A 22,870-nucleotide genomic window follows, 5' to 3' on the forward strand; every position below is an offset into this window, starting at 1 on the left:
CAGAGCAAGAAAGGAATATATCAAATCCTAAACCATGGTGGCAAGTAAAATAAAGCGAAAGCTTTTTCTCCAGCCAGAAGTCTGGAGGAAATCAATACATCATTCAGCCAGATTCTCTGAATGGTTATTGCTGTGTTTAACTTTAAAACGAACTAGAGGGTTGCACACTTCATTGCTTATGTAGGCCAAGCTCTGTGTGTTATCCAAATTTTTGTATTTCATCAATGATTTACCTAATACTTTTTAAAATTCTGATTACCCAGATATGGCTTTTCTGATTTTCAGCAGGGTTCTGCTTATTCATGACTACACCATTTCCTGAAATTTTGGAATTGATCAGATGCAGTGTTCAAAAGTGACTGTGTTACAGACAAACAGAAAGGTCGTCAAGTTGAATGTGGCACCTTGCTTCTCTCAGCCAATTAACAGATCTGAGTCAGATACTTGGCTGTCATCCAGTCTTTTTGTGCCCCTCTGGTTGCAAAAGGGGTGAGAGGGCCAGTTTAATTGGCCAGTGATGGAGTCCCCTAGAGGAATTGCTGAGTGATGCAGTTCAGGAAGGCTTAATGAAGTACTGGTTGAGAAGCATGCTGAGACCTTTGGCTGAAAAACACTACGGCAGAAGTGCAAAATGTTATAATTTGGGCAGACTAACACTTTTTCAATCAAAGAATTTCGACCAAAAAAAAAAAAAGAGAGAGAGAGAGAGAGAACCCAACAAAACCACACACCTACACAGAAACAAAAAAAACAACGACAACCCAACACCTGTGAGTGGAAATCTCTAGGTGTATTTTTGCCCCTTGCTTCAGGAGTCAGTGTTTTCCACATGTAAACATTCTCCTGCCCTCGCCCCCACTCACCGACACAGATTTTCGTCGGCAGTTCCTTCGCAATCTTGTTGATGGTACTGAAATCAGCAGTATAGAAGTAGTGTGCTGCCACTGGCTCTGAGGCAATTTCCCTTAATTCATCTTCAACAGCATTGCTCACTCCCACAGCAAACATCTCAAAGCCTGCAAGTAATGTGGAGTGTCAGTCCTACTGCTACCATCTCATTGGAACAGCAAAAGAATCCAGCCAGCTTGTAAGTCTTTTTTTGCATTTATCACGTGATGTGTTGCGTACAAACTAGGATGCCCCCACTGTACAGGGCCATGGACCAAATGCTCAAAGATGGACACTCGAGAACACTCACATCATTTGCACATGGAGTCACTGTGCTTTCAAATCCCTTGGCTGTAGGGTCTTGTGGAATGGGTGTGGTTATGGCCATTTAATGCAGAGTGTGCATCCTGAGAATAGGCCACCTGACCTACAAGAGCACATATTGAGTAATCTCAGAACACCAAGGAAGAATTTATATGTTTATGTATTACAGGAACAAACTCAAACCAAAATCCCTGTAAATTTGGGAAAACGCAGCTCTGGATTTGTATCCAAGCTTCTCAATACAGTGGGGCCATGCCAAAACTGTGGATCAGGTCCCTCGCTGAACTCTGGGAAAGGCTGAAGCTAGATCTGAATTTTATTTTGGACCCACCTCTAGGCTGTTCATAGGGCAGAGCTAGTTGGGTAAGTACACTTGCCTTTCATCTCCCAAGGCAGATGTATTTAATATCCAGTGGCAAAAGTTCTAAAGTGAGATTATATATATGGGTTGGGTGAAAAGATAAGGAAAGAAATCAAGAACCCTTTAAAACTGTTATCACCCCAAAATGACTGAAATGTTTGTCCCAGGCAACTGTGAGAATCAGGGTCCAGACATCCAAGGGGGAGGACAGGAGGGTCTGAATCCCAAAGAATAAAAAATTGAATCAACTGACTGTATTCAATATTTATTGCACTATAAAAGAGCATTGAGTAAGGTCTTTTATGAAAGCTGGTGATCCTCTGGTCATTAATATTATTGCACAATGTGTGTACAGTTAGTGTGTAAAGAGGTATGTGTGCATTCTGGAAATAGGTTTCTAAAATATGTTTGGGGAGCAGACTTGATTGTTTGTTCGAGACAAAGGAAGGTTGTTTTGCCCGTGTGCCTGGGTCTCCAGTGTAAATTGAGCAAGGTGATGCCAGAGACAATGGAAGTTACATTTACATATGAATCAACAGGGGGGCTGGGAAATCAAGAGGAAGAGACAAACAGCGGGGGAGAAGAACTTTATCTTCAGAAGAATGCATTTCAAAGGTTTACTGGATTATAAAAAGAAGGGAAGTGAACCCCCTAGTTATCTATCACTGAAGGGACAAAGGGGCCAGCCCCCTTTTATGAAAGTTGCCTCCCTTTTGCTGGAATGTTGGAGATGCTAGTAGCTTGATGTAAGTAAGAAACGGTTTTAGGCAAAGACATAACCTGTTAGAATTAAGTTTGAGGCACTAACAAGTGTGTTATTTTTGTTTTGTTTGTAACCCTGTTGTGAGGAGAGAGCAATTGTGCAGGTACTTGGGTGGTCTGCAGGGTCTCATGTAAATGAGAAGCCACATCTTGGGCAAAATCCTGGCCCCATTGACATTAATGGGAGTTTTGCCATTGACTTCAATAGAGCCAAGATTTATCCCTGAACTACAGGATTCTTGTGTGATCTCTGACCCTATTTAGATTCAAGCATCGCTAACTTTTTCCCAATGGAGTTCCTTTGGATCAAAACAAGCACAATACTTGAATTTTCAATGTGGCTTCTAAATTCCAGCTCCTGGAACATTTTCAGAGTGTAATAACAAGCTGCTGTTATTTTTTCCCCTGTAAGAAACATGATCACTGAACAATTGGTAATAGAAAAAACAAAACAAAAACAACAACCAAAGATAATAAAACAGAATTCAAGGCCCCGTTACTATTATGTAAGATAAATTGTGTTGGTGAGTTACATCAAGATTTTTATATATCAGCCAAACACACTCTGTATACAGGTTTCAGAGTAACAGCCGTGTTAGTCTGTATTCGCAAAAAGAAAAGGAGTACTTGTGGCACCTTAGAGACTAACCAATTTATTTGAGCATGAGCTTTCGTGAGCTACAGCTCACTTCATCGGATGCATCCTGTGGACTCTGTATACAATATATGCATACTCTGTATACAGTATCCCACATGTCCTGTCAACATGCTTCTCAAATGTCAATTATCCTTGCTCTCATGTTTGATCTTCATTATTAGGCACCAGCCCTCAGTCAGGTCCAATGGTCAAGACCAAAGATTAAAAGAGGTGAAGCATTTAGCAACTCATGAGCATATCCCCAAGGGCCATGTCCATTTAACTCAGTAAAAAACAGGATACAAGGAACTTGGGCAAAAGAGTTTGCTCAGTTTTTCAGCAAAAGAGGGCGGCTCACAAGATATTTATGTTTCAAGGTCTTTAAAGTATCTTTTTCTTTTCTAATTTTTTTAACCCACTGGAAGCTGGCAGCAGAAATGTGTCTCCTGCTCAGTCCCCATACCGCTTACATGTGCCTAATGGGTTATTTGCGTATGGTCCCCAATGAATGCTGGCATGGTGCATACTTCGACAGAATTCACCCTTGTGTGAAGGGCCAACATAAGGCCCATGCATCCCTTAAGTGCCATTTAAGGCCTATTTTGAGGGCTTAAGTGGAATTAAAGTGGTGCTTGTTCCTTGTGCAGGTGTGAATTTTACCCATTGGTTCGTAATTAGACAGTTGGACCTTGCTGCTACTTAATCTGTGAGGCTGGTTTATTTATCCCCCTGATACTTTTTAAAAAATTGTCTAGTTCTCAGTGCTGCTGTCATCAAATACGTTCTCTGTGGGTTTCCTTTCAATGGCCATTGGCTATACTATACTTCCTTTCAATGGCCATTGGCTATACTATATTTGACAGAGGCCAGTGCCAGATGCTTTAGAGGGAATGGACAGAACAGAGCAACTTTGAGTGACCGATCCACTGTCACCCAGTCCCAGCTTTTGGCAGTTGGAGGGTTAGGGACACCTGGAGCATGGGGTTGTATTCCCTGATCATCTTGGCTAATAGCCATTGATGGTCCTATCCTCCATGAACTTATTTTTCCCCACCAGGAAGGCAGCTGATGCTGACAGTGACTTTTATGATAAATATAAGGTCAGATGCTCAGTCGCCCCCAGAATTGTGTTGTGCATGGCGTGAAGGGGCCCTAACTCAGCATGAAATAGGCTGCTGAAAATTCTCCCCAGCCAGAGGAAATCTTCAGCAGATATAAAGGCGGTGGATGCATTTTAACACCACCTGCTTTCACCACTCTGGCATACAGGGAGTGTTGGGGTACAGTGAAGAACAATGCTGAGGGCAAGATAGTGCAGACCTGGATCGTGATGCTCTCCCCATCCTAGGTGGGTGGAATGACCCTGTGGAAGCATGCTAGCTGTCATAAGTTAGAGCTGTCCTGTGGCTGCTCCAATTTGTGCCATGAGCCAGTTTGGCCTTTGTGCATCCCCAGGAATGAAAGGTGGTTTAGAGCACTAAGCAGAACTGCACAGTCATGTTCAGTTCCCACCCAGTGATGGATCTGGGGGGACAATAGTCCCCCCAGATCCATCACTGGGTGGGAACTGAACATGTGAGGAAGTGCGATTGTCATGTGAGACAACAAGAAACCCAACCAACCTAACAAACACAGAAGTCAAAGCCCAGCACTGCAGAGGATTGCTCTCATGTCTAGTTAAAGAAGTATGGGCTGGATGAATGGACTATAAAGTGCATAGAAAGCTGGCTAGATTGTTGGGCCAAACGAGTAGTGATCAATGGCTCCATGTCTAGTTGGCAGCCGGTATCAAGTGGAGTGCCCCAAGGGTCGGTCCTGGGGAGGTTTTGTTCAATATCTTCATTAATGATCTGGAGGATGGCGCGGATTGCACCCTCAGCAAGTTTGCAGATGACACTAAACTGGGAGGAGAGGTAGATATGCTGGAGGGTAGGGATAGGATACAGAGGGCCCTAGACAAATTGGAGGATTGGGCCAAAAGAAATCTGATGAGGTTCAACAAGGACAAGTGCAGAATCCTGCACTTAGGATGGAAGAATCCCATGCACCGCTACAGGCTGGGGACCGAGTGGCTAGGCAGCAGTTCTGCAGAGAAGGACCTAGAGGTTACAGTGGACGAGAAGCTAGATATGAGTCAACAGTGTGCCCTTGTTGCCAAGAAGGCCAATCGCATTTTGGGATGTATAAGTAGGGGCATTGCCAGCAGATCGAGGGATGTGATCATTCCCCTCTGTTTGACATTGGTGAGGTCTCATCTGGAGTACTGTGTCCAGTTTTGGGCCCCGCACTACAAGAAGGATGTGAAAAAATTGGAAAGTGTCCAGCGGAGGGCAACAACAATTATTAGGGGACTAGAACACATGACTTATGAGGAGAGGCTGAGGTAACTGGGATTGTTTAGTCTGCGGAAGAGAAGAATGAGCGGGGATTTGACAGCTGCTTTCAACTACCTGAAAGGGGGTTCCAAAGAGGATGGATCTAGACTGTTCTCAGTGGTAGCAGGTGACAGAACAAGGAGTAATAGTCTCAAGTTGCAATGGGGGAGGTTTAGGTTGGATATTAGAAAAAACCTTTTCACTAGGAGGGTGGTGAAGCACTGGAATGCGTTACGTAGGAATGTGGTGGAATCTCTTTCCTTTGAAGTTTTTAAGATCAGGCTTGACAAAGCCCTGGCTGGGATGATTTAGTTGGGGATTGGTCCTGCTTTGAGCAGGGGGTTGGACTAGATGACCTCCTGAGGACTCTTCCAACCCTGATATTCTATGATTCTATGATGTGGTGTCCCTGGAGTAAAGGTTGAGCCACAGAACTTCCATTCTCCCAGTGAAATGGGGATCAGTAATTTCTGAAGCAAATTCCTTCCAGAACAAATGCACCGAGCCACACCCTGCTCTCAGTCACACCAACATAAGCCCCCAGTACGTCCCCTGAAGTTATCACAGTTACTCTGGTCTTACACTGAGGAAGGGTGTAGCCTGTAGAGCTTAGTTTAAACTTTGCACTAGGACTGAGTACTGATAGCCAGAGAGGGAAGAATTCACCATTTAAAAAGGCTCAAAAGAACATAACTTCTGTCATACAGGTGCTAACTGGTTCCTTTGCTGGTAGACTCAGAAAGTGGCCGATGACTGACACAGAATAGAGACAGAGGATGGGCCTTCTAAAGGGACTATGGGAGTTAGCTACCCAGCTCCCATTGAAAGTCAAAGCCCCTCTGAAAATCCCCCTTTCCCACATCAGGGGCCTTCTAAGTCAGCACTGAAGCACGTGGACAGGGGTTGAGACAATGTAGGCTGAAGTTTTGCCCTACTGATGCCCATGTTCTATGGTGAATGGAGAACATCGATTTCTGGGACTGCCAATCAGCATCATACATAGACCAATACTTGACCCAAAGGAAAACCAATGCCACTGAATTCTGGAGGCCTACCTGAATCCTTGGCTTTCTTGGCAGCATCGCTGATGTAATCTTGTGACCGTCCATCCGTGAAGACAATGCCCACCTTGGGTACGCCAGGTCTTGCTCCACTGGAGGGATCAAAGGACTTTTCAGTGAGGTGCCTCAGTGCTAGGCCTGTCATGGTTCCTTTCTCCATGTAGGACATCCTTTTCACTGCTGCCTTGATGTCCTTCTTGTTGTTGTACCGTCCCAGCGGGAACTCCTGCCTGACAGAGCTGGAGTACTGGACCAGGCCCACGCGAGCATTTTGATCGGAGACATCCAATGAATCCACAATCTGGTTGATGAACTTCTTCACAAGCTCAAAGTTCTCCGGCCGCACGCTCTTGGAGCCATCAATCAGGAACACAAGGTCAGTGGCAGATCCACCACTGCAGGCTAGGGAGAAACAACAGAACAGGGCAAAGGGAACAGGTGAGAAGTTCAGCTCCCAATTAACCAGAGAGAGAGAAAACAAAAACCAGTATGGCTTTATTAATAATAAAGCCATACTCATAATCATAGTAAATCTCAAAAGCACGTAGCTTCCTTGCAGATATAGCACCGCTCAGATAAATCTCGACCTAGGTCCTTAAGTTGGTCTGGCTAGATATTCAGTTTATGCCAGTGCCAGTGATTTTATGACGCCATCAAAGCTTTTGGTGACCATGTGGTGTCTGGCTGTGTAGAAGCATTCCTTGGTAATCATATAATAATAATTAATAATAGCTGTTTGAAAAAGGACAATTATTTTAGACACAACTGTTTAATATTATTTCAAAATTTCCCATGAAAATTTTTAATTTAAAAACCAAAAACTATTGTTTGTTCAGTTTTTGAAAACTGTTTTCAGTTAAAAGTTTGGGTTTTAGTTGAAAAAAATTTCAGTTTTCAAAACTCAAAATCCAAATTATTTTACTGGAATCCAAAAACTTGTACAGAAAAATTTTGGGTTTTTTGGTTTCCGTTTTTAACAACAGGTTTCAGAGTAGCAGCCGTGTTAGTCTGTATCTTCAAAAAGAACAGGAGAACTTGTGACACCTTAGAGACTAACAAATCCATTAGAGCATAAGCTCTAATTATCATCACTACAAAAGTTTTTTTTCTCCTGCTGATAATAACTCATCTTAACTAATTAGCCTCTCACAGTTTGTATGGTAACTTCCAACTTATCGGTATGTGTATATATATATATCTTACTATATGTTCCATTCTATGCATCTGATGAAGTGGGCTTTAGCTCACAAAAGCTTATGCTCTAATAAATTTGTTAGTCTCTAAGGTGCCACAAGTACTCCTATTTTTAACAACAAAAATTGATCAAAAAGAATTTTTGTTCATTTTGGACAAAATTAATTTTTCCTTAAAAAAAGTTTGACAAAAATATTCAAACCAACTCTAATAATTAATAATAATAACAATAATAATAAAGCTTTTCACTGGCAGGTACACAGTGCCTTTCGTCTTGGGATCTCCATGCACAGTGAACATAATAATTGTTTGAGCCTCTGCAGTAGGCTAGAGAATGTGATTGGCTGAACCTCAAAACCCATTGCAGTCTATTTGTCCTCCCAGGCTTTCCATGAGGGGGGAAGTATTGGCCATGGGGGAATAGATGAGGTAGGAGCATTTAATCTGTGTGCACTGGGGAATTTTAACAACAGGCATTGGTCTATTCTGTGAATTGGTGTCATGGGACCCTCCCAAATCCCAACTCCCAAAATGCATCCTTGGTGAGGCAGTGATTAGAACACAGGAGTCCAGAGGAGTGATAATTCCTGGAGTCACATTATGTCTCCTCATGGGTGTGTCCAGAAAAGGTTAGCCAATGAGAATGGCGTGAATGTTTCCAAGGGTGGGTTTCGGCTCTGCCACTAACAAACTCCTTATTTCACATTACTCAGTGTGTATCTTCTTCAAACCGGCAGTGACCGTATGAGGATTAAAAGGGAGCATTGAATGGAGCACACACCAGAAGGTTTTGCTCTGCCAGAAATCTCAGAGACATGAAGTCACTGGACCCTGACACAGCGAGTGATGGTAAATCCCCTTTGTTGCCTTCGATCACGCCTCACACTCAGTGCACAGCGTGGCTGCTGACTAACTTCAGAGGCAAGAGGCAACCGAGCCCTTACCAAAGCATCCACCTCCTGCCCCTCCCAGCGCCCCAGTCTTCGAGCAGGGAGAGGGTCCCACATGGGTCTATGGCTTCATTTGGGCCTCGGGGCTCTGCGTGCTGGGGTTCAGTCCCACAGATCTATGGGGCCCATGATTAATCTGCCCCTGCTTGGACGATGCGGGGTGCCTTCCAGGAACTATTTCTGCTAAGAGTGTAAATCAGTCCAAGAGCCTGATCCAAAGCACGTTTGAGTCAATGGAAAGATCCCTATTGACGTCAGTGAGCTTTCGGTTAGGCCCTGAGTCTGTAAGGATCCTTCCTAGGGGAGAGCTACTTTGTTAAATTCTCAGTGGTGAACAACCTGTGGGATTGAGATGAAGGTACTATTCTTTTACCCTACTTTTATCTTAACAACCCCCTGACATATCACCGCACTGCTGCATTCATATCGGAGTGCACAATGGTATTTACCACTGCAGGTTTTCCCATCGTTGTTCAATGTGAAGCCCTCTTTGCAAGCACAGGTGTATGACCCGGGTGTGCTGACACATATCTGCTGACAGTCATGGTCTCCAGAGGCACAGAGGTCTGACAGATCTGTAAGGAAAGATACAGAATAAAAACACATTGACCCAGAAGGGGAAAGTGTCAAGGCCGCTTTGACCAAACACGGCACGAGACTTGTGTTCCTCTATCTGCCTGCACAGCATGTGCTTTAATGTTCTCCCCTTCTATAAACTCAAGTTGAGCCAATAATAAGTCCTCATTTAATAACACATTGCTCATAGCAGGATGATTGCCTGTTCTGTTCATTCTTTCTGAAGCATCTGGCACTGGCCACTGTCGGAAGACAGGATACTGGGCTAGATGCATGATTGTTCTTACCCAGTATGGCTGTTTTAATGTTCTTTTATGCTGCAGATCTTAAAGCACCAAGGGAAATAAGAGTTATTATCTTGATTTTTCAGGTGGGGAAACTGAGGCACACAGAGACAGTGACTTGCTCAGGGTCTCTCTGGGGCACCTGGCATTGGCCACTGTCAGAAGACAGGATACTGAGCTAGATGGACCTTTGATCTGATCCAGTATGGCCATTCTTATGTTCTTATGTCATGCAACTCGGTGGCAGAGCCAGGAATAGAGCCAATGTCTCCACAGTTCGAGTGCAATACCCTATCTACTGGACAACTCTTTCTCCAACACCCACAGCAGTAGACCACAATTTACTTCACTATTCAACATTGTTTAATGAAAATTTTGTAATTTTTGTTATTCTTTGAATTGACCATGAATAACTGTGAATAGCCAACATTCACTCTTCCAGCAGTATGGGTTAGTTGTGCTTAGTCCAATAAATCACATGAGATCATTGCTGTTCTCTGCTTAGATTAGTGCACAAGCAAACTTAAAGTTCATTTTACAGTAATACTTGCACATTCAGCTTTAAATTTTCTGTCTGCGAACACAAGTGCCGGTAGAACTTGACCTGGGCCTGAGCAAACAAAACTGGAATTGAAGTCAGTAGGCACATCCAGTACTCAGCTCTGAAAATCAGGCCCGAGTGCATCAGTGTTGGTCAAAAGCAAACACAAAGGTGTAACAAATCTGGGGGAACCAATTCATTTACAAATCAGGCAAGTATTTGTAGGAAATAGTGTATGTCAGTATTTACCTGGCTCTACCACAACCACAGGGCCTGATTCAAAGTCCATTAAAGTCAATGGGAGACTTTCCATCTGGTCCATATATATGGGGTGGGGGGAGAGACAGAAGGGGAGGAGGAGGAGTACAAATACAAGAATGCTCAAGCCTTCTGATTGTTCTAAACAAAGAAATGTTAACCCCTAGCATTTATAAGCAACTCTACCATAATGAGTGTGTTAGCACATCTGCAGTGTAGAAAAGAGCAAATTCAACCCTGGGCAGAGGATACAGACAGGAACTATGCACCATTTAAGTCCCACTTGAGTGCTCAAAATAGGCCTTAAGTTGCCTAGGCCTTGAGTTGTCCTGGTGCACCAAGGTGAATCCTCCTCCTTGTGGATCTCTAAGACCTTCACAAAGGGAGATAAGTATCATCATCATTTCATCACTGGGGAAAATAAAGCAGTGAGGTGAAGTCCTGGGAACAGAACTCAGGTCTTTTGCCACCCAGTCCCTGTTCTATGTACTAGCTTCTGCTGGCTCAGCGGCACATTAGCTCCATTTTATAGTCAGGGAAACTGAGGCAGCCATGGTCTCCATAACAAGTCAAATGGCATTTGACTTTGGGTAAGTTGGTTCCTATGTCTGTTCCTAGACTTTGTTTGTGTAGTTAGATTGTAAGCTCTTTGGGCCAGGGACTGTCTTCTTGTGTTTGGATGGTGCCTCTTCGAGCTACTGTAATACATATTATGAGAGTATGAATCTCCTGCAAACTCCTATTCACACCTACAAGTAACACTTATGATAGCTGGGGACTGTGCCTTTAAGGGCTGTTCGGATTCAGTCTGGTAATTGCTATATTCCTTTGTTCCTGTCTGTTCAACAAGGAAGGTATGCCCCCCACCTCAGATCCTTTTGTTGCTCCTTTAGGACTTACCACAGAAGGCCTCTTGAAATTTCGTGGCCAGTTTCTCAATGACGCTGTAGCTCTCTACATAGTCCACGTGCTCATCCAGCGGCTCGCTGGCCATTTGCCGAAGAGTGTTCATGTCCACTCGGCCCACGCCGATGGCAAACAGCTCAATGCCAAGGGCTCTTGCCCTTGCTGATACATCCTTCACACCATCCTGGGGGCGTCCGTCTGTCACAATGATTGCCACCTAAGGAGAAGAGGAAGGGAAGCAAAGAGAAGAGATGATGGACTGTCCCCCTGCAATCCAGCACGGTAGTTTTTCTACAACATGGATGTGAGCATAGTGTTTGCTTAGGGAGGAATCTGGCTCAATAACTAACTTCTTCATATCCGTGGAGTTAAAGCCCCGTACAAAAAGTGGAACCATTATTTCCTTTCCCCACAACACACCAGAAAATCAGCATGGCCATTTTGTCTGCCACCATGGTTTGTTCATTTCTGGGCTGCAGGGGTTAAATTGACATTATCTTAAACATCTTAAATAGGGGTTGGCTGGATGATACCAGATTTAAGGAAAACATAGTAAAGACAGCCTTCTTAACACACAGCATTAACACTGGATCAAACTCAACAGTTATTGCTCACCCGAAACTCCTGCTGAAGTCAATGGGAGTTCTGACTAAGTAAGGCTGGAGGAGGGAATTGGGCCGATAACAGTGCCTTTAACTCCATCTGAGGATATCAAAGCACTTGGCAAACATTAGATGATTAAGCTTTATCTCCATTTTACAGATGGGAAAACTGAGGCATAGAGAGAAGAAATGGCTTGCTTAAGGTTAGTGACAGAGTCAACATTTTTGACTCCTAGGTCCCCGCTATAAACAGCAGGGGTAAGATACAGGCACATTTAAGTCAATGGCAAAATTATCATTGGCTTCAATGAAGCTGAGTGAACTGCTAAACCAAATCAAATCCGTTTCACAGGCAAATGCCCTTGGTAATAGAGAAGATAAAGAAATGTGAGAAGAAAAATTCAAGAAATAGCTAATTGAACCGCAGCAGTAGAATTTTCAGTGACCCATCAACACACAGGTCATTAAGTTTAAGCTGAGAATCAGCATTTACTACCATACTCCATTGCTTGTGTATTATTCACCTTCACATTTACACAATAGAAATCACAAGAAGAGCAGGGGGAATGTTTTTGGCAAACAGTAAATTCACCAAGAAATGCATTTTTGCGGGTATCAAAACTATTCATGAATTTGGGTAAAATCTAGCAAATTGTTTTAGACAAAATGGTATGATGGGATAACATGATTTTGGTAATTAATTGATCTTTAAATATTCATGGTAAATAGGCCTGATGGGATGTTAGATGGGGTGGGATCTGAGTTACTACAGAAAATTCTTTCCTGGGTATCTGGCTGGTGAATCTTGCCCATATGCTCAGGGTTTAGCTGATCGCCATATTTGGGGTCGGGAAGGAATTTTCCTCCAGGACAGATTGGAAGAGGCCCTGGAGGTTTTTCGCCTTCCTCTGTAGCATGGGGCACGGGTCACTTGCTGGAGGATTCTCTGCTCCTGGAAGTCTTTAAACCACAATTTGAGGACTTCAATAGCTCAGACATAGGTGAGAGGTTTGTCGCAGGAGTGGGTGGGTGAGATTCTGTGGCCTGCGTTGTGCAGGAGGTCGGACTAGATGATCATAATGGTCCCTTCTGACCTTAGTATCTATGAATCTATTAATCTAAAATAAAATGAAAACAAAAATGTCAGAAATGGTTCATTTTTAAAAAATGAAAAGAGCCATTTTGAAACTATCATTTTTAAATGACAGTTTTGTTGAATTCAAATGACATTTTCAGAATGAAAAATGTCAAAAATGTTTGAGGTGACATGTCATTTTGAAAAATGTTTCCTTTTGACCCATATTAAATGTTTTCAGTTTTTCTTTTTGGCAAGAAAAAACAAAAATCCCTCAGTTTCAGTTCAAAACAAACCAATGTTTATCCATATCTTCAGTTCGGCCATTGAACCAAACAATCTATTATTTAGTCAGGGCTAATCAGAGAGAACTTGGTTAGAGAACTCACCAGTTGCTTAGTTAGGGTAGCTTTAAGGCTGCCCTCCATTGCTGTGGGGGGCAATCTCATCTGATGCCAGGATCTGGCCCTTGGTTTATATCAAAGATGAGCAAACCTCAAAAGATGTGAGCCTTCTATTCTGATAAGTGCCCATAAATTCATGCGCTTAGTGGAATGACCTTAACCTTTTGGGAGCTGTAAAAATTGGAGTTAAAACTACAGCTGATTGGAACATTTTGGTTGAAATGAAATTTCGCTAAAAGCACATTATTTCCTCACTCCTCTTTGCAATGACATAGATAGTGCTTTTTTCATCAGAGACAGAATGTCTCACGCTCAACAACCTGGTGGTTATAGCATTAAGCAAGGATGTAGAAGACCTTCAAGTCCCTGCTCTGCCTTATTCAGAGTAGAGTTTATCTACCTAGGGAGGTGGTGGAAACTCCTTCCTTAGAAGTTTTTAAAGTGAGGCTTGAGAAAGCCCTGGCTGAGATGATTTAGTTGGGGATTGGTCCTGCTTTGAGCAGGGGGTTGGACTAGATGACCTCCTGAGGTCCCTTCCAACCCTGATATTCTATGATTCTGTGATTCTTTAAGCCCATTGACAACCTGCACAGATCGGATATGGGCCTGAACCAAAACCACAAATCTGATCCCTGGGGATGTCTGATATCCAACCAGAAGCCTGGATCCAATGGAAATTAGGACTCAAGCTCTGAGCAGCTGAGGACCCAAAATTCACATCAGTTCCTGAGCTTTGCTGCTTGAGCCTGTGTTTAGCGTTGCATGCTGGGGACGCAGCAGGGCGTTGTGGCTCGAACTCAGGCTGGACATCAGGACACCTGTGTTCTTGTCCCAGTTTTGCCAGTGACCTGCTCTGTGACTTTGGGCCAATCAGTGTGTCTCTTTCTCCTTTCCCCCACCCCAGCATTTCTCTGGCATGGTGGAACTGTCTGTGGCTATATCTACATCTGGAGCTAGGGGGGTGAGCCCCAGCTCATGTAGACATACCCATGCTAGCTCTTATGGAGCCAGCATGCTAAAAAACAGTATCGGTGGGATAGTACAAGCAGCAGTGAGCGGTGGAGGTCCAGTGGATTTGTACTCAGTACAGCTAGCCCATGCCCCAGCTGCACTGCTATTTTTAGTGGACTAACTCCATAGGAGCCAGCATGCGTATGTCTACACAAGCTGAGAATCACACCTCCCGCTCCAAGTGCGGGTGTATCCTCTCACTCTGTGTATCTCCAGTGCCTGGTGTAATGGAGCCCTGGCCTCAGTTGGGGCCTCTAGTTTATAGAAATAGGATAATAACCCTTTGAATATATTTTCTGAGTTCTCTAGCTGTGCTCACTGTATTCGATGTGGTAGAAAAATGGTCAGAAACCAACAAGAGCAGCAATTCATATGTAACTAGGCCCTCATGTTTGTGTATATTTGGGATCCACCTGAGTCTAGCAACCTGCATGAACTTGGAGGGAGGAGCACAGGTTGCAAGGAGGAAGCATTTGGAGGAAGCACCAGGAAGTCATTCTGTGTGCACATGGCTGGGACACTGGCTGGAGTTGCAGCATCTCTGTCATTAGTTCTCTTAATAAAGAGCCAGTTTTGTTTTACAAGCAGGGAGTCGCTCATGTTGTTGCCCAGCATGCGGTACATGAAACACAAAGCCTGTGTGGTTTCTTTGTAGTGTTTTTCTTGGGTAAAGAGCCAAAGACACACCAGGGCCACTAGGTGATGCTGTGCTAATAGTGACATAGCAGCCTTGCTGAGTGGGCTGAGAAGAGGGTCTGTAGTAGGGGGAGCCTATGACAAGTGCAGAGGGTCATAATCAGAGAAGTATGAGGGATGGATAAACTGGTTTGATAAAATAGCTGAGCTGAATCACCACCGTAGCCCCCAACTGACTCTGAACTGAACCTTACATTTTTTGAGGTTCAAAAATTTCCACTATTATGGTTCACTTTCTCTACAAGTCTCTGATTGTCCCAACTCCAGACTCCTCGCTGCACTGCTCCAGGGGTGGGCAGCAGGCCACTGCCCCTTACCAAGGCCTGTGCTCTAGTGACATGATCTAGCCCTTAGCGAACTAGGATAAATCCGTATTTGCAGCAATTCCAAGGTATTCCTCACATCAGTATAGGGACGTGGAGGCAATCCTGTGGATTCTGAGGCAGGCATATCTAAATACTGAAGGCATAACTGGATGTTTTCAAGGGTTCTCACTGTAGCAATGAATGCAGTCCCCACACCTTGTCAGGCGAATGAATATGTGAATACCCTCCTCACTTTTGTAATGTTCTTTGCAATATGATGATCCAATTCTTGCTGTTCCTAAAGGAAGACAGCAATAGGCCACAGTCCCTGCAGCCTTTGGTGGTGGAGTAGTCAGACCTTTGCTTTGGGCTACAGGAGAGATGTAAAACAAATATATTTACCGTGGTCCTTTTATGCCTCTTCCCTCTGGGAGCACAGCTGGGCCAATGCTCTTGGGGTCCTCCTAGCACATGTCCTAGACATCTGGAAACACTGGTGTGGATTTTCAAAAGCATGAGGTTTTGACCTTGCTCTGCTCCTGCTGTAGTCAATAGCAGTTTTTTCTATTGACTTTAACAGAAGCAGAATTAGCCCAGCACCTGTGTAAGGGGACTGCTGCCCCCTTACTAACATTCAGTGGGGGTGTTTTGATTGGCTAGCTCCCAGCACTAAAAGGGGAAGGGTCTATGAGAAATCAGGACCCTGAGACTGACAACCTCCAGGACAAATGGGGAGAGGCCAATGCTCCAGGTGAGCCTGAATGATAGGGCGGGCAGGCTAATCAGGGAGTCAGGAGGCCAGGGAGGTCCCGTTCTCCGTGTGAGCTGGATTTGCCTGGGTCAGACAGAGTGGGGCCGAGCTAAGCCAGGGAGCAGAGCTGGGCCAGATCCCGAGGGACCAGAAAAGCGCCCCAGGGAGAGCAGACCCTGTCCTGGGAGCAGAGCTGCAGCAACCAGAGCCAGAGGGGCCAGAAAAGCAGCCCAGGAAGCAGGTCAGTGCTGGGAGCAGAGTCACAGAAGCAGCCGGCAGAGCAGAACTGTCCTGGGAGCAGAGCTGCAGCAACCAGAGCCAGAGGGGCCAGAGAAGCAGCCCAGGGAGCTGGAGGCAGAGCAGCAGCAGCAGTGCAGAGACCGAGTGGTGCAGCTGGGGCTGGAGCCATCTGGAGCTGGGTGCGGTGAGCAGCTGGGGAGAGCGAGGGGGACCCTGGGCAGCGGGCCCAGCACAGGGAGACGCCTCAGCCAAGAGGCTCTGCAGGCCAGGCTTGGATCATAACCCGTACAGGGTGGGGGCGGCACTGGGCAGAAGGGTCCTACCACTTAGAGCCTGAGAACCTGTGGCCACCACCAGAGCAAGTGTCCAACCCACAGCATCCCTGCAGCACAGCCAGGGCCCGAGAAGGGACCTGGGACTTACAAGGAACAGACTGTGAACTGCCCTGACACTCCAGAGACGCTGTTTGTGATGTTCCCTGCCACAGAGCGGGTTGATGTGTTTCCTTTCACCTTTCCCATTTTTCCTTATTCTTTTTAAAATTAATTGTTGATTAAATAACTTGCATTTGCTTTAACTTGTATGTAATGATCAGTGGGTCAGAGAAGTGCCCAGTGCAGAGAGAGTACCCCGGAGTGGGGACACCCTAGCCCCTGTCCTAGGTGACAACAGTAGGGTTGGGGGTTGACCCCCCCCAGGAATCCTGGGCCCAGCCTTGTTGGGGTTGCGAGGACTCTGCCAGACAGGAGAGTGGAAGGGGAGTCCTCAAGGGCAGGGAGGCCATTGGGTAAAGGAAGTGGGAGCGAGGACTCAGATCATTTCACTAGGCCACTTCACCGGGGTAGTGCAGAAGCCAGGACAGTTCCCCACAAGAGCGGGACTGTTCCCCCGCTTACACCTGCATTGTTTAGAATTCTAACCGGTCAGCCCCACTGAATACAGTGGGTGTAGCCAGGATGGAATTTGGCTCACAAGATGGGAAAACAAGAACTTCAGTCTTGAAAGATGATGATAACAAGAACAAAGCATTTAAAAAAGGAAGTAAAAACTGCAAAATGTCTGTCTATAAAGTCCCTCCCATGACACACTAGGAAACTCCGTAACCGTGGAGAATGAAAAAGAAATGGAAAGACCTGCAGTGAATAAAGATCTGGCTGAGAGATAGGAAGATAAAGCAAGGGGAAAATGGCCAGTTCTCTACCTAGCGGTGTGCTCAGGAGTGAGGACTAAGAATTGACTTTATGGGGTGGGTCCTGAGTTGATGTAAATTGCTGTAGCTCAATGGGATGAACTGTGTGTTAGCCTGATTTGCTGATGGGGTGACATTTTTTAGGCTAGTAAAAATGAAGGGGAATTGTGAAGAGCTCAGAAGAACTGGGGTGATATGGATGGCAGCACAGACCAGAGCAGGGCAATAATGCACATTGGAAGGAATTATGTTAAACTACTTGGAATGGATTAGTGGGATAAAGATCCTGACAAGAAAGCTGTCTGTTCACTGTGCACAATAGTCAAAGCAGCATATCAATGTCAGGCTATATTAAACAAAGGAACAGAGAAGGATATGGAAAATATTATAATGGCATTATATAAATCAATGGTACATCCTAACCTCAACCCAGCCTTGGTCTCCTCACCTTAAAATAGACAGCTGAATTAGAGAAGGGCTGAAGAAGATAGAGAAAAATGGAGAGAGGTCTGTGGGGCAAAGTCGGATTGAGTGATGGGTGTGTTTCATATGAGAAGGAAATAAAAAGCCTGTAGCTATTTATTTAATCTGAAAAGATGTAGAGGAAGAGAGGATAAGGTGGAAGTATATATAATAATAATGGTATAGAAAAGGCCAGTCAGATACTTCAGTTTATCCTCTCACAGGCACCCAGTGCAATTAAACATCAGTAAAACAAAGGCACAGGATTTTGGAGGGAAAGGGGATATTTTTTGACCAAGGAACCAGCCAAGGTCAAAGGAAGCTGGCTGGACCGGAGAGAGAGAGCAGACAACATGCTTCAGTGGAGAAGCCATGAGAAGAGAGGTCCAGGAGAGAGGATTTGGAATCCAGAAAGGACACTGACCCAAATCCTGAAGAATGCACCAGAGTGGTGAGGAAAGGGCATACAGGTGTTTTATTGTTTTGTCTGGATCTGTATATTTTTTGTGCTGTCTGCAGTACAGAGTGACTGGTTTGGGAACCCATTTGCAAAGTCTGTGTGTTACGTGCTTCAATTATCATGTGTCCCCGGAGAGGTCAAGTGTAATCAGAGTGCCCGTGAGGTTGGAGCTCGGGGAAAGGGTGAGCAGAGGCTACTGGGGAGTCTGGAGGAGCCAGCAGTAGGTAGCTAGATGGTGGGGGTCTCAGCTCTCAGAATAGGGTGCTCCCCAGAGGATCTGCCCCCCAAAAATGTTCCTAAACTCTGCTCAGACTCAAGAAAGCTTAAAAACACTTGGGATCCTGCACATGGGATTCAAGCATAGCATCCTAGTGTGTATTGAGAAGGCAGAGCTAGACAAGGGCTTTGACACAGTCCGACAGCTGTTTTGTGGCCTGCATAAGGTGCATTTGATGAACGCAAGTCTCAAAAACCACCACCACAATTTGGTACTAACTGGCACTCTTGCTGGCACTGTCAACAAAGAAGCCGAAGACCAAATGGTCCATAGAGATTCAACTCCCCGTACCCCCATCCTGGATTAACCACGAGACCTTTAACGACCTGAAACTCAAATATATCTAAGTGGGGGAATGGTCTCGCTATTGTGGGGGACTCTTCCGTCTTTTATACACTAACCCAATGAAATGGGCTTGTGAAAGGATTTGAGTTTTCGCTTCCAATTCCTTTACCCAGAGGCCTGCCTTACCTCGAGGGCTCCCCTTCCACTCTCCTGTGTGGCAGACTCCTCATAACCTCAACAAGGCTGGGCCCAGGATTCCTGGGGGGCTCGACCCCCAACCTTGTCGTGGTCACTTAGGGCAGGGGCTAGGGTGTCCCCACTCCTGGGTGCTCTCTCTGCACTGGATGCTTCTCTGACCCACTGATCACTACATACAGCTCAAAGCAAATGCAATTTATTAAACAGCAATCAATTTTAAAAAAATAAGGAAAAACTGGGAAAGGTGAAAGGAAAACCCATCACCCTGCTCTGCACCAGAAATGTTATCACTGATCGAAAGACTAACATAGTAAACATCTGTATAAATGGGGTAGGATCTGAGGCTAAAATAGAGAAAGAAAAAATTAAGTATTACTTAGACAAGCTGGATGTCTCCAAGTCTCAGGGTCTGACAAAATGCATCCTAGAATACTTACGGAACTGGTTGAAAAGATCTCTTACCCATTAGCAATTATCTTTTGAGATCTCATGGTGGATGGGAGAGATCCCAGAGGACTGGAAAAGGGCAAATATAGTGTCAATCTATAAAAAGGGGAATAAGAACAACCCAGGGAATTACAGACCAATCAGCTTAACTTCAGTACCTGGAAAAATAATGGTGCAAATAATCAAAAAATCAATTTGTAAGCCCCTAGAATAGAATAGTGATAAATAACAATCAACAGGGGTTTGTCAAGAACAAATCATGTCAAACTCATATCCTTCTTTGACAGGATAACTATCCTTGTGGGTGGGGATATATCTTGACTTTAGGAAGGCTTTTGATACTGTCTCACATGACTTTCTCATAAGCGATCTAGCGAAACATAGGCTAGACAAACCTGCTATAAAAGGGGTGCACAGCTGGTTGAAAAACTGTGTACTCAGAGAGCAATTATCAATGGTTCACAGTCAAGCTGGAAGGGCACATCAGGTGGGGTCCCACAGGGATCTGTCCTGAGTCTGGTTTTATTCAGTAGCTTCATAAATGTTTTAGCTAATGGCATAGAGAGTACACTTATAAAGTTTCCGGACAATACTAAGCTGGGAGGGGTTGCAAGCGCTTTGGAGGACACAATTAGTGTGATGTTGCACCCCATAATGCTTTATGGAAATAGGCTTATGAGTGTAAATATGACATAACTGGAATATGTTTAATGCTAGATATGCCATGTAACATCTTTGCAAAGGTTATGTTCTTCTACATGTATTCATCCTATTTGTATGTGTGTATCATTTTTATATCTGAAGTTTGAGTGTTGGCTCTATGCTTGTATTTAAAGTGTTTGCTGTAGAAAGCACCTAAGGTAGATTTGGTCACCATTGTGTGAAGGTGTTATTCAAGTAATTGGGAGTACTTGGTTAACAATGAACCTTGATAGACGCCAGTCCACATCTGAGCTTTCCTGGGAACATCCTGTAGAAAACTGAGTCATGCATGGACATGTGACTTTCCTATGTGACTCCAAAACTCCATTTGGTAGCTGGATTCTACACGGGGGGCGGGGGGAGAGGGGTTTCCACCCACAAGAGAGAAACTATATAAGTCCTTGGGAAACCCCCTCCATTTTGTCTTCTGCTGGCTCAAGAGATAGTCTCTCCACCCCAAGGAGATGCCTGAAAGAAACAGGAACAAAGTGGGGAGGGATAGCTCAGTGGTTTGAGCATTGGCCTGCTAAACCCAGGGTTGTGAGTTCAAGCCTTGAGGGGGCCATTTAAGGATCTGGGACAAAAATTGGGGATTGGTCCTGCTTTGAGCAGGGGTTGGACTAGATGACCTCCTGAGGTCCCTTCCAACCCTGTGATTCTATTCTGTGATTCTGTGACAGTAACTAGTGGGGTGGGAGTGACTGCTGGACGCAGACTAGAAGGAGGCTAGTCTGTAAAAGAAGCTTATTGGAATATCTCTGAGGGTGAGATTTCATCTGTAATCACTTTCTTACTGTATTAGACTTAGATTTGCGTGTTTTATTTTTTTTCTGGTAATTTACTTTGTTCTGTCTGTTATTACTTGGAACCACTTAATCCTACATTTTGTATTTAATAAAATCACTTTTTACTTATTAATTAATCCAGAGTATGTATTAATACTGGGGGGGAGGGGGGGGAGACAAACAGTTGTGCATATCTCTCTATCAGTGTTATAGAGGGCGAACAATTTATGAGGTTTATTTGGCGTTTGGACCCCATTGAGAGTTGGGTATCTGAGTGTTGGAGGCAGGAACACTTCTTAAGCTGTTTTCAGTTAAGCTTGCAGCTTTGGGGGGATGTAGTTCAGACCTGGGTCTGTGTTTGTAGCAGGCTAGCATGTCTGGCACAACCAGGCAGGGCACTGAAGTCCCAAGCTGGCAGGGAAAACAGGCTCAGAGGTAGTTTCCGCACATCAGGTGGCAGTCCCAAAGGGAGTTTCTGTGATCCAATCCATCACAATTAGAATTCAAAATTATCTTAACAAACTGGAGAAATGGTCTGAAAAAAATAGGATGAAATTCAATAAAGACAAATGCAAAGTACTCCAGTTAGGAAGGAACAATCAGTTGCACAAATACAAAATGGGAAATGACTGCCTAGGAAGGAGTACTGTTATAGTAGATCAGAAACTAAATATGAGTCCACAATATAACACTGTTGCAAAAAAAGCGAACATCATTCTGGGATGTATTACCAGGAGTGTTGTAAGCGAAACACAAGAAGTAATTCTTCCACTCTACCCAGCATTGATGGGGCCTCAAATGGAGTACTGTGTCTGGGCACCATACTTCAGGAAAGATGTGGACAAATTGGAGGAAATCCAGAAGAGAGCAAAAAACGATATAAGGTATAGAAAACATGACCTATGAGGGAAGATTGAAAGAAAAGGGGGGTTGTTTAGTCTGGAGAAGAGCGAGGGTGGACATGATAAGTCTTCAAGTATATAGAAGGTTGTTATAAAGAGGAAGGTGATAAATTGTCCTTGTTATCCACTGAGGACAGGACCAGAACTAATGTGCTTAAATTGCAGCAAGGGAGATATAGGATAGAAATTAGGAAAAACTTCCTAACTGTCAGGGTGGTTAAGCACTGAAACAAATTACCCAGAAGAGTTGTGGAATCTTCATCATTAGAGGTTTTTAAGAACTGGTTAGACAGACACATGCCAGGGATGGTCTAGATCAGTGGTGGGCAACCTGCATCCCGCGGGCCACATGCGGCCCATCGGGGTAATCTGCTGGCGGGCCGCGAGACAGTTTGTTTACATTGACCGTCCACAGGCACGGCTGCCCGCAGCTCCCAGTGGCTGAGATTCTCAGTTAGCTCTGGAAACATGAGGAATGAAAATCCAGTCACTTTCCAAGGTCCCTAAATATGACTTTAGGTGCCTAATTTTAGGCAGCCTAGTTTGAACGAGTTGGCCTTACTTATTCTGTTTTTCAGCTCCCTTCATCTTTTAAATGAGGAAAATGGTCCATAATAATCACTGGGGTAACTCTGTGGAGGTTGGTGGAGTTGTGCTAGGGTTGACTTTGGCTGTGAGGCTGAATTTATAAATATTTGCAAAGGGCGCAGGGATCCCTAGATGGAAGGTGCCAGAGAAATACAAAGTCCAGATTAGATTTCAAAACGATCTTGACAAATTAGATAATTGGTCTGAAATCCACAAGATGAAATTCAACCAAGACAAGTGCAAAGTACTTCACTTATTGGGTGACCCGTGGTTCTTGTGTTATGTGAAGGAGTAAATATTTCCTTATTCATTTTCTCCATGATATTCTTGGTAAGAACAGCCAGACTTAGGAAGGAAAAATCAAATGCAACTAC

General features: G+C 44.5%; 1 protein-coding gene across 1 annotated transcript in view; it reads right to left on the reverse strand.

Moving 5' to 3' along the window:
* MATN1 (matrilin 1) overlaps positions 1-22,870 on the reverse strand; it is a 41,844-nt gene that overhangs the window by 2,555 nt on the left and 16,419 nt on the right. Inside the window, exons 3-6 of the mRNA XM_048826200.2 lie at positions 11,112-11,334; positions 9,002-9,127; positions 6,403-6,810; positions 864-1,016 (exon numbers count right to left, since the gene is read on the reverse strand). Of these exons, the coding sequence (XP_048682157.1) occupies positions 864-1,016; positions 6,403-6,810; positions 9,002-9,127; positions 11,112-11,334 (910 nt within the window). The remainder of the gene's footprint in view (positions 1-863; positions 1,017-6,402; positions 6,811-9,001; positions 9,128-11,111; positions 11,335-22,870) is intronic.

This window comes from Caretta caretta, chromosome 19, assembly GCF_965140235.1.
Source record: "Caretta caretta isolate rCarCar2 chromosome 19, rCarCar1.hap1, whole genome shotgun sequence".
In the NCBI taxonomy this organism is placed as follows: Eukaryota; Metazoa; Chordata; order Testudines; family Cheloniidae; genus Caretta; species Caretta caretta.